This window comes from Solanum tuberosum, unplaced genomic scaffold, assembly GCF_000226075.1.
Source record: "Solanum tuberosum cultivar DM 1-3 516 R44 unplaced genomic scaffold, SolTub_3.0 scf00144, whole genome shotgun sequence".
NCBI lineage: Eukaryota > Viridiplantae > Streptophyta > Magnoliopsida > Solanales > Solanaceae > Solanum > Solanum tuberosum.
The window spans coordinates 844,309-857,368 of NW_006239074.1; the positions used below are offsets into that span (position 1 = coordinate 844,309).

Consider the following 13,060-nt stretch of genomic DNA (forward strand, 5'->3'; position numbering starts at 1 on the left):
TCTAGAAATTATGTGGTTGTGCCACCCACCCTTAAAATGAAATATACTATCAGCATGGGTTGTGAGCTATGGTGCAGTGGTGAGACTGCTTCAACCTTAATTAGAGGTTTCGGATTTAAGTTTTGGATATGGAAAAAATCTTGTTGGGAGTGCTACCCCTGAATAGGCCTGACAGTGCGCAATTCAAATTTAGTCGAGGCTCCAGCATGGACTCCAGACACCAAATGAGAATCCAAAAAAGAATAGTGAAATATACACCCTCCTTTCAATACTTTCTCCAGCACGATTTACTAATTATCAAATATTTTCTTATTTAATTTCTATTTTTTCTTGTCATATTTAACAAATCAAGGAACATTTTTTTATTATTATACTCTCAATTTATTAACATTGAGTTGATGCCCTTCAAAAAATGTAGTGAGTAAATATATTTGAGACTCTATCAATTAATAAGAATAAAATGGTAAACTCACTATATCAATTATTGTTTTCCTTAATAAATGTATCAAAGTCAAAATATGACACGTAAATCAGGACGGAGGGAGTATTACTTCGTCACGTTCCACGTCTCATAAAAAATTATAAGTATATAGTATTTTTTTTCTTTATTATATTAGTTGATTTGTTCATTTTTATTTGTCCACTTTAAATTTTACATATCTTTTAAAAAATATGATTAACATGAATATTTTACTATATTATTCATATTAATTGATGTTTAGTATTAGATTTTAAAAAATGATTTGAAAAATAAGTAATTAATTCTAAGATTTAAATATGGAGAAAAAATTATCCTTCCTTAAAATTCAAAACTCACAAAATTTAAATTTTGAATTTGTTCGTCCACTTAAAAGTAGAGACCCTACTTACCCAACCCCTCTCCACACTAGCCCCCTCAAGTGTCATTTTCTAAGATATGCTACCTCACACACAAAAAAAAAAAAAAAAAACCCCCCAAAAAAAAAAAAAAACCCCCCAAAAAAAAAAAAAAAAAAAAACCACTCAAAAAAAAAAAAAAACCCCCCAAAAAAAAAAAAAAACCACTCAAAAAAAAAAAAAAACCCCAAAAAAAAAAAAAAAAACCCCCCAAAAAAAAAAAAAAACCACTCAAAAAAAAAAAAAAACCCCAAAAAAAAAAAAAAAAAAACCCCCCAAAAAAAAAAAAAAAAACCCCAAAAAAAAAAAAAAAAAACCACTCAAAAAAAAAAAAAAACCCCCCAAAAAAAAAAAAAAACCCCAAAAAAAAAAAAAAAAAACCCCCCAAAAAAAAAAAAAAACCACTCAAAAAAAAAAAAAAACCCCAAAAAAAAAAAAAAACCCCAAAAAAAAAAAAAAAAAAAACCACTCAACAAAAAAAAACAACCACTCACTTCATTTATACCTTGTCCTTTCTTCTACCTCCTCTCTCTTATTTCCCAATCTCAAATCCCTACAAATGACCTCAAATCCCAAAGGAAAAATCCACAATTTTCTCTTCCTCCTCCTATCTCTTTAATTTTCTCAAAAAATAATCCATCTTCTAGTATATATATCATAGTTGTTAGTAATAACCTTCAAATAACTCAAGAAACAACTAGCTAAAAAAGAAGAGAACCTAGAGAGCAACAAAGAAGAGAAGGAGAAAAAAGGGTAAAGAAAAAAATTGAATCTAGCTATGTGCTAAAGTTCCTTTTTTTGGACTCTCGAAATTCGAACGGTGTCAGAACAGAAGAAGTAACAAGGATATATGGAACTATTCCCAGCACAACCAGACTTATCCCTAAAAATCAGCCCACCAAACATCAAACCTTCATCATCAACTTGGAAGAGGAAAATTACAAGTGAAGATGATGTGCATATGGATTTAGGGTTTTGGAAAAGAGCTCATGTGGTGGAATCAACAAATTCTAGTAACACTTCTTCTTGTTTTGACCTTTCTTTATCCAATAATCCAACAAAACCTAATTATTTACATAATCTCAAAAATTATAACACCTCACAACAAAATCAAATGATAATAAGAGGCATTCCGGTGTACCATCAAAAGCCCTTTGCTAGTACTACTACTACTACTACTACATTTCCTATACCTTCTTCTCCTTGTTCTATTATTAGCAATAATAATATTAACAACACAATTAGTTCTTGTGCCTCTACTAGACCTAATTTTCAACAAGGAGGGTTTTTTAGATCAAGATTTTTATCAAGATATCCGGTTAAACGGAGCACTAGGGCTCCAAGGATGCGATGGACAAGTACTCTCCATGCTCGTTTTGTTCATGCTGTTGAGCTCTTGGGTGGCCATGAAAGTAGGCTTCTACTCTCCTTATGCACTTTGAATTTCATGATGGTTTGATCTTTTTTTTTTTAATTAAACGAATCAGAGCAACAAAGAACTGACATAAAAGTTCATTAGTACTTTTGGTAGTTTCTATACATGAGAGCTCATTTTTTAGTAGTTGACTAGTTGTTGGTGTTCCTATAATTGTTGGTTTTGTTTCTTTAGTACCTTGATGATTATTTACCAATGGTATTCAGACTAGTTTAGATATTCACGATCAAGAAGTACTCGATTTTCTATCAGACAGACTATGATAGGAAAAGGAAAGCTATATTTTTTTACTTAATTAAAACTCATTGTTAACTAAGTAAAATAATGGAGTAAGTAGATTATATAAACTTAAATCACTATATGATGCTTTTTGTATTTTTTTGGGGGGTATTTAGGAGCAACACCAAAATCAGTTCTTGAGCTTATGGATGTCAAAGATCTCACCTTAGCACATGTTAAATCCCATTTACAGGTAATTTTTCTATAGATCTTACTTGTTACTTTTCCTTATTATGCCACTACATCAAATTAAAATGAATTTTTAGCAGTAATTAGTGAACGATAATAGTTTAATTGCCGCCAAGTATATTTTTAGAGATAATTGACACTTTTTATAAATGTCTCTAAAGCCTATAATGATATTACATCCAATGACAATCAACTAATGCTAATAAAAAATTTAACACTCTTTGTCAATTTGTATATTTATTACCGCTAGTAATTATTTTTGTGACAGGGAACCTCTTCATTTGAAGTTGTCTTTCTTAATCTCAATGTGTTTAATTAACTACAACAAGAAGCTTAGTGATTTTTGAAAAAAACAAGGTTTTGATTCTACATTTCAAATTCCAATGCTATCTTTTTCCTTTGCACTGCCAGGCTTTCTTTATGCAGCTTTTTTGCCCTTTTTTTTCTTTTTATATACTTTGGGAGAACCAAACATCCATTCATGTGTAGTGTGAAAGGAATAGTACTTGTAAAAAGTTAAAAGGGTGAGTTCAATTACAAGAGAGAGAAGAAAAAGTCTCCTTCATATAATGATTCATCAATAATTACATCAGGTAGACAAGGAAAACAAGCTAACACTATTTCCTTATTAATCCATTCCAAAACCTCGATCTGCAATATGACATAGCTAGAAGCGGATCCACCTCTCTAGGTGAGGGCGTACGTCCATTCATTAACTTTAGAAAAAAATATGTATACATATGTATATCTATATTGAAAAACTAACAGAAATAAGGATATAATTAATAGTGCATCCATAAAAAATATAGGACTGTCATTGTGTTGTTGGTACAAGTTAGATGATTTACCCTCGAGACCTGAGTTTGAATCCAGCTAGAGTCTTTATTTCACTGTTTTTATTTTAAATTTATCTTAGAGCTCATATTTGAGTTAAGCTAATATTGGTCCACCCAAAGTTTTCAAATCTTGGGTTCACATCTGGACATAGCAAAGTAGTTTACAAACTCTTGTAGGAACATGAGACTCTTAATTAAAAGCCGAGAGAAGTGTTAAAAACACCCCAAAATTTGACTAGAATTTAAGAGTATATTTCACTCATGTTGCAAAATCGGAGGTGTATTTAAATATACCAGTAGTAAGTTACTGTAGTTTTTTTTTTTCCTTTTTTGTAATTTTAGAGAAAGAAAGTACTGTTGTACTAGTACATGACACAGTGATCATATCTCAATGATATCTCCATATCTTTATGAATTGTTAGCAACACAGAAAACTGTTTCAAGAACTTCATGTAATTGGTCATTTGTAATAGCATTAAGTACTAGTATATGCTATTTATGCACACTCCCTAAAAGAGAATAACTATTTTTTTTTAAATTTTTTTATTTCTAACTTTTCACGTGACATATTTAAAATCGTAAAATTAATAGATATTTTGATGTATTTGACATATCTTTAATTCATAATCATATTATTCAAACGTCTTTTTATTTTTTTAAACTATGAACCAAATAAAAAAAACAAATAAATTAAAACGAAGAAAGTACATGATATGATATCTATCAAGCTACTGTGTAATTATTTTAACACTTTAATTTTCTATTACTATGACCTTGTTTCTCTTTTTCAAATAGGCACTGATCATAAAACCATGCAAACTTGGAACTAATAATTTAATTTGTCAAATACAAATGTATTCCGCTATAGATATATTGTATATGCGTGAATATTGTACTATTGTTATATATTGTGTAAGCGTGGATACAATACTATTGTTATGTGCCTGGATACAATGTATTTCACTACGTTTTGAAACCAAAATTCTGCCACATTTTGTAATTGTGCAAAATCTCGCTATTTTTCATAAATATGGGTGCAAATAATGCTATTAACGAATTTTTCTCATATATCTTTGCAGATGTATCGGACTGTGAAGACAACTGATAGATCAGCTTCTTCAGGTTAATTATTCACCTCTTCGCATATGATTAAATTATTATCTTAGCTATTTAATTCTCTAGAAAAACATTGAGTCCTTAAGTATAGCAATTAACTTTTTATTATGTCAAGAACCAAATTTTAATTTTTAATTTGTTCTCTGAATATATTTTAGGCCAATCTGAGGTATTCGATAATTTGTCATCTGGAGATACATCAGAGGAATTGATGGTTGATGAATATTTTGATTCGAAGTCTAAATTGATATAATAGATGAATTTACTTGGCACTCAGAGACTCTAAATCCTGGATCCGCCTCTAGTTGAAAAAGAAGAATATTCAAGAAAGTCTGAATTATTAGTTCAACAAGATAAAAGGAATATTCATCAAGATAATGATTTTCACGGTTTTTGGAACAACTCTTCAAGGTGAACTTTCATATGCTATTCTAAAAAATTATTCCCAAAAATATGAATTCGTACTTTTTTTTTTATAGCCAAAAGGGTCTTAGCGCGAAAGCTAAACCCTAGTAAAAAATGATGGACCTATATGTGGAAATTAGTTTTTGTGCCAAAAGCAAAGAGGGCACTAGTTATCTGATAGTGTAAAGAATTTTTATAATATTTTAATAGTATAATATTTGACGTGACTGAAATGCTGTTTATTTTATTTTTCTGATTATCATAATAGGTTTGTCACGAACAATTATGATTTTTGTTATTAGAGTTAACTTGATAGTGTAAAATTTTATACATGTTAAATGACTTATTTTAATTTTTTCCCAATATTTTTGTAGTTGATGTGCCTTCTTCATATAGGTTGGGTGCAACTTTTATTTCTATCAACCCAAAAAGAATATGATGAGAAAGTAAGAAAAAGTTATATAAAAAAAAGCTATAAAATTAAAAAGTAAATCAAAAAAGATATGTCTATCTTTTTCTCAAAATTTACTTTTCTTTTATCTTGTTTGCATGCATGCATGATAGACAAAAGTTATTCTCTTCAATGGCAATGACCTTTATTGATATACATTAACAAATTAACTGAATATCTATAAATGATTGATTATAAATTAAGGTATTGTTATAAGATTAATTTGAGATCGGTATAAAAATTCATAAATTTCAATTTTTTTGATTGGGAGGAATCTAAGCTTTTGTAAAAGATGAAGTAGCTCAAGTTATCATTGCTTAATCAACAAATATGTGCATCATTGACCACGCTAAGATGCATTGTTTTAATTGAATTAATTGTGCTTTATTTTCTGAATCAGTTACAAATTAGTGTCGTAATTACTTTATACTCCCTCTTCCCATAATTATTTGTCCACTTTTCCTTTTTTAGTTGTCCTTAATTACTTATCCATTTTAACAAATCAAGAAAGGATAAATATTTTTTATCTATTATATCCTCAGTTAATTACTTTGAAAAAGTAAAACTTCTTAAAAATTTAAGTTTTTAATTCATCTACTTCATAATTTATAGGGGTAAAATGGTAAACTCACTATGTCAATAATTGTTTTCTTAATAGGTGTGTCAATTCAAAAATGGACAAATAATTAAGAATTAACTTGATTAATTACTTAAATAAATACTAATTTAAGTCGTTAATGCAAAAAACATAAAGAAAAAGTGTAAGCGCAGGCTTTATAATGTACTATACATGAAAGTGCTTGATAAAAATATTCCCTTTATGTGATTATTATATATTTTATTGAGTCTATTTGTCCTGATTATTCCTTTCATGGCTCACATTTCTTATGTTTTATTCCAAAAAATAAAAAATAAAAATATTCCCAACAGCAGCAGAAGTGAACTCATCAAGTATAACAGAGACAACACACAAAGATGCCTAATTTGGAGTTCACATTGCGAAGCCCTTCACAATGGGAAAAAAAGAGAGAAATACTTCTTTCTGTTTCATATTACTTGATCTGTTGATTTGACACACGCTTTAAAAATAAATTAATTAAAGATGGTGTATTTTATAAAATTAATCTTAATAATGATGTTTTTTTTAAAAAAAGATCTCTTAATTTATTAAAATAGACCAATAGAATAAAATATTTGTTTTTGAGAGTATATACAGGAGTAATATTATATTATTCCTGTAAAGGAAACAATGAAATCTAATTGATTTTGTGCACTACTTTTCTTTTCTTATCTTTTTGACTAGTACTAGGAGTATCTACTGTGTAATAAAGTGATATCTTTTCCTTGGAAATTGTATGTTGGAAGGAAGAAAAATGTATATATAGTAGGACCCCGGTTTATTCATAGATGGAATTCTTATAAGCGTCCTGCTAATTTTCATCGTTTCAATTTATATGAGATCGTTTAATAGAATATAATGTTTAAAAAATAAGAAACTATTTTGTTATGTTTATCAATTTTCTCTTATTAAAGTTATTTTAGTATCTACTTTTAGTTGATTTTTCTTCATAATAAAGTATTAAGTGAAATTTAATAAAAATATAATGCTATTAAATAATTATCAAATAAAATAAATGTAACCATTTTTTTGGACTAACTTAAATGAAAAAATATCATATAAATTAGTAAATACTAGGAAAAGATAAAAAGGAACCAGTGCTAAAGGAATTTTAAGATGTGTATTTTATTTATCTTTCATAAAGTAGTATAGATAATTTGAGGGAGCTAGTTCGAAAGGAAAGGCAGTTTAATCATTTATGAGTAAATATTCTGAGAGGGAAAGTATGCTATTTTTTTTGAGTTTTAACCTCCTTTTTTTCTTTGATTTTTTAGAACGTGTAAAAAAGAAAATGGACAATTAATATAGAGGATTAAAGTATGAGATAAAAGCAAATTACATTGGTACAATACATAGGCTCCAAGCCTTGATAAATCTGAAAAAATATCTACTAAAGGTAGGGTATTTCTAGAAATAATTTACAATTATACAATTAACAACAATAAATTATGAAAAGTAAACATTAGTTTCTTGGAGGAGTTGCACCATTTCTCGGTAAAATCAAATCATATATATATATATATATATATCAATAAAATAGTGGAGACAAAGGAACTTCCACATTCTCTTCTTAATTAAAAGTTAAAAAAGAGTACGTAGTAGTAGCACAAGGAAAGATCACATGATAATGTTTCAACAAAATTTAACTAAAAACTCAAGAGAATAAAACTCCCACCTATAGGTTCCTTTATAATTAAGTACTCCATCTGTTGTAATGTATGTGATGGTATTTGATTAAACACGTTATTAAAGAAAAAAGATCTTTTAAAATTTATGATATGGAAAAGGTTATAAATATTTGTATAATTGCGAATGATTTCATTAAGTATAAAATGAGTGGTTAAACTATTACTAAATTTAGAAATATATCATTTTTTTGGACGGATAAAAAAAGTGTGTCATATAAATTGGGATGGAGAATATATAAATTAACAAAACACCCAAATCAACTTACGCTATTTGTTTCAGTTTGTTTGTCTTTTTTTTTTATCTAGTCTGTCTCGAAAAAAATATCTCTTTCCTTTTTTTGACAGCTCTTTTAATTATCTTTTCACATAACATGTTTATAATCACAAAATTAAAGGTCATTTTGGTTCATTCTACATATCCTTAGTTTAAGATTATAAGAATTTAAAGTCTTTTTTTAAAAACCTTTATGTCAAGTCAAAATCAGATACGGAAGATATAGAAAATTTCTCCACCTTTCTGCATTTCTCCTTTACATTTTCTTTTTGGTTGGTCGGCCGGGGGGAAAGTTCGTTTAGAAATTGGTCCTTCCACTACTCATTCTTGTGTTATGAACATATATGATCCTTGAAAATGACACATTAAACCAAAAAATTAGAAGCATAATTTCAGTATTAGATACGATTTTTATAATTAACAATATGTATTTACTTGATGAAGTAAGAATAAAAGAAAATGTGCACTTCACTAAGAGTTTGAGTGATTCCAAATCAAAGAGTGAAGAAGTAGGACTAATCTTGTAATTAATAAAAGAAATATTATACTCTTCTATTTAGACTAACTAATTTTTTGTTTATTTTATAGAAGTCACATCTCTAGTTAAGTCTAAATTCTCAAGTGGCCAAACAATATAATATTCCCATAGTCACATGGTAATATAATGGACAATGGTTGTTGAACATATATAAGAAATAAAGGTGGGATGATGAGTTGCAATATTATTAAAGTTGCAATTCCTTTGAGAGCATAGACAAGGGCATAGCCTACTAAAGGTTGGTGAATGTGGCACTTTTTAGAGCAAATTAAAACTAATTAAGTGAAGCACCAGAAGGACTTTTAAACTTAGTGTTTATCTTGTTCTTTGGTATATATTAAAAGTGGAAGGTGATGGAATCACAACATATTACAGCCATTAACCTTTTATCAATAATTGTTATCATCATGAGTCCATGACTTTCATCTCATCCACTTTAAGTGTTTGGAAGAAAAATAAGAAAATATTAGTAGTTCAATTAGTTGGTTATTTGAATTTTCATTTTATTATTGAAAATTCGATGTCCCACTTTGAAATCCCATCTAGCCTTCCCCATTTAAAAAAGAAAAATTTATGTAGAAGGAAAATTGTGTGTAAGAGTGATTTCCTTTCTATTTTTCCCCTCATTTCAAGTGGGAAGTAATCACATAGGCAGTCTGTACCCCTCACCTTTCAACACAAGAAAACGTGTAGTCCTATCTGTTGTTTCATTCGATTATATATATATATATATCTTTTTACTTATAACTTAAAAGAATGCAACAATGAAAAATAACCCACGTATACTTTCATTATATCCAACTTAAATACCTTAAACAAAGAAAAATAATACTAATGAAAAGATGGTGTTTCTTGACTTTTACCAAAAGTGTGTATCAAAGTGTCACTTCCCCAAACCTCTGGGACCTAAGTGACAAGCACCTCTTACAAGAACCGCATAATACAAGGCGAGATTCTCGCGGGTGAACGCCAAAAAGGTTATCACTTTTACCCCAAAAAAGGTATTCCTATATATCACAAAAGAATTTACTAGTGATTGTTTTTTGGTTTCCCATCTGACATTCGGTACTCATATTGGAGCTTGACTAAATAAATTTGCGTTGGAAGATTCCACATTAGAGGTAAAACGCTCCATAACAAAGACAACTTCATACCTAAAGTGACTCTAGCCCCAGATCTTTGATTAAAGATGAAGAAGCACGTCTTACAATGCAATTATTCCACCACAGCGTTTGTTGATTTCTAGTAATCTTTTTAGTAACTTAAAATTGCACCTATCATTTGAATTTATACTATGCTTTATATAACTTAATAATCTATCAGTTCTTCTTTCCGATCCACACTCATCGACTAACAGAGGCAGAGCCAAGGTTATAAGTTTGGGGGTTCTAAATCAATTTTGTTTAGGGGTTCACATGTTGATAAACATATATTTAATTAATTTTCTAATACAATTATAGGGTCTACGAAAAAGCTAGTGGGTTTGTCCGAACCCATGAACCCCCACCTAGCTCCGCCTCTGCATCGACACCATGGTCGTCAACAGACTTATCAAGAGAGAAAATGTCAATAATATTGGTCGAGCCGAAATTTTCACCAAGGAATTTTGAAATATAAAGAAGTAAACACACTAAAAAACTAAAAAGATTCAACGTACGTACATTTGTGCTATATACATTTTCTAAATAAAAAAAAAAAAACTTAAATATACAGTGTAATTTTTCATCGTAACCCCAGTAAAAAAGCAACATACATACATAAATCATAATCCATGGCACATTGTGTCTGCAACTACTGATCTAAATGTCTGAATTGAAAACAAAAAACTGGGATTTTGATGTAACCACACACACACACACACACACATATATATATATTACTTTTATGTTTCTCTGATTGCTGCTTCATAACAGTCATAGATATTAGAGAAAGGAAGGGAGGGGACCAAATTAATATATATATATATATATATTAATTAATTAATATAATTCAATGATTTTGCAATGGATTGCTTTATGATTGACACTTTTATCAATGAACTGACACTATTTCTGTTCTGACTCCTTAATTAACCATGAATGCATGCACTCTAATTCATTCATTTCAATCTAAAGAATTAATACTCATGTGACAATATACGTATATATTGTCTTATGCACCATCAATTTTCCAGGCATGACTAAGGGTTGAGTTAGTAAAGTCACGATTTTTATTAAAGAAATTCATCAAAATATTAATAATTAAGTAAATATACGAAGAAGTTAAAGATTCTTTTACTATATATTTCCTGGAAAGGGAAAATAAGGATGAGGATTTTACATAGTTAACCAATTGAACAATTAAATTTTACCCTCAAATATATACCTCACATTTTTAAAATAAGCATTTCACAAAAAAACATATTTAGCCTTTCAAAAGCTTGACTAAACACACTAAAAAATTAAAGATTTGTTATCGATCATCAATTCTTTGGAACGAATTTCTAAAAATCACACATAAAAACGGCATAGATGGAATGAGGATTTTAGTAACTCAATTAGTTGACTATATATCTAAATATTTATTTTGTTGATGAGAATTTGATCCTGCGCCTCGTAATCGTTTTCCCATTCTCCCTTCCACTATCAAAAATGAAGAAGAAGATGCATGCACCTTTAATCTAATTATCTCAAAAATTATACTCTCTATGTTCCATTTTATATGAGTTGGTATGACTTGGCATGAAGTTTAAGAAAGAAATGAAGATTTTTGAAATTTGTGGTTTAAAATAAGTAATAGATATTTGTGTGACTATAAATCATTTTATTAAAGAGTAAATGGGCATTTTTAAAGTTAACGTATTAGAAATCTTTTTGGCCAGAAAATTTGACCAGAATTTGGCCACAATGATATTTTATCTATGTTATTTTACCTTTTTAAACATTTTTATCCTTTTAACTTTAATACATTTTAACTAAAAAATGGAAAAAAGATCAGTTTATTTTAAAATAAAAAAATATTATAATTTTTTGGCCAATTTTTTTGGCCATTTAGCACTTCCCAAACTATTACATTATATAGAGTGTCAATTTTTTTTAATCGGATAAAAAAGAAAATTAAGTAATATAAATCGGGACTTGAGAAAGTATTTATAACTAGTAAAGTTCATTTTGCATCATTGGTTGACACTTGACAGCAATTGACCCGTCTACCACTATAGGTGAATCCACAATATTATAAGCGGGTCGCTGGGTTCAATCGAATTTAATATTTCAAATACCTAGAAAAAATTGCTTAAATACATAACTTATTTTATCATATTCTCTACCATTTAAAATATTACAAAAATCCATACTCTCTCCTATTCTCGGATACATCACTTTATGCAATGTATCGGGACGTGCACAATATATCAAGACGTTGAGTGATGTATCCGAAATTGAGACGCGATATATTTGAAACCGGGACGCGATGTATCAGGATGTTTGGGATGTATCCGAATTCCACCAAATTAAGAGATTTTTGTAATTTAGAAAAGAACAAAAATAAAATGTAATTAGCTTTTAACACTACGAAATTTGTGTAATATTACCTTTTAACCTATATAACCATCGAATTATAAAATTATGAGACACAGAGTAAGGGACTAAGACCATCTCCAACCCATCTCTATTTTACTCTCTATTCTCTATATTTGGAGAGTAAAATAAAGAATGGGTTCTCCAAGTACTCTTTATTTCACTCTCTATTCTTCAATTATAGAGAGGTGAATAATAGTTCTCCAAATTTAGAGAACTACTATTCACCTCTCTATTTTACCTTTTGATTATTTTAATATTATTTCTATTATATTACTAATTAAATCTTTATCATTTGTAAATATTTTCTAATGTAATATAACATTAAAAATATATAATTAACAAGTTACTACTTCCACCCAAATTAATAATCTTTCTATTTTTATTTTTTTTTAAAAATTGTCACTTTAAATATGTAATTTAAAGTTATTTTAATATTATTTATATTATATAAGATTATTGATTAAGTCTCTAATATTGGTAATTATTTTCTAAGTAATATAACATCTAAAATATATAATTGATAAGTATACTACTTCCATCCCGAATTAACAATTTTTTTGATTTAATTTTTAATTTGTTTTTTTTGCCATTTTAAAATATGTACCTTAAATTATAATTATTTTTCATTATGAAGTATGCACAAAATTTACATGATAATTCAAGGGCAAATCACCTAAATCCCTAGTGATAAATTATTAAACTACACTTTTTAAAGAGCATGAAAATATTTGATGCAATAGTTCAAAATGGAATAGGGGAAGTAAATTAGTACACGAAATAATTGGATACAAGAT

At 28.4% G+C, this 13,060-nt stretch overlaps 1 protein-coding gene across 1 annotated transcript; it reads left to right on the forward strand.

Annotated features, from left to right (window-relative positions):
• The first annotated feature begins 1,361 nt into the window (after positions 1-1,361).
• Positions 1,362-5,369, forward strand: LOC102585505 (probable transcription factor KAN2). Its single transcript, XM_006352845.2, has 4 exons — positions 1,362-2,288; positions 2,707-2,783; positions 4,695-4,737; positions 4,890-5,369. The coding sequence occupies exons 1-4, from the start codon at positions 1,727-1,729 to the stop codon at positions 4,982-4,984; spliced, it is 777 nt and encodes a 258-aa protein (XP_006352907.1). The 5' UTR covers positions 1,362-1,726; the 3' UTR covers positions 4,985-5,369.
• The last annotated feature ends 7,691 nt before the right edge of the window (positions 5,370-13,060 follow it).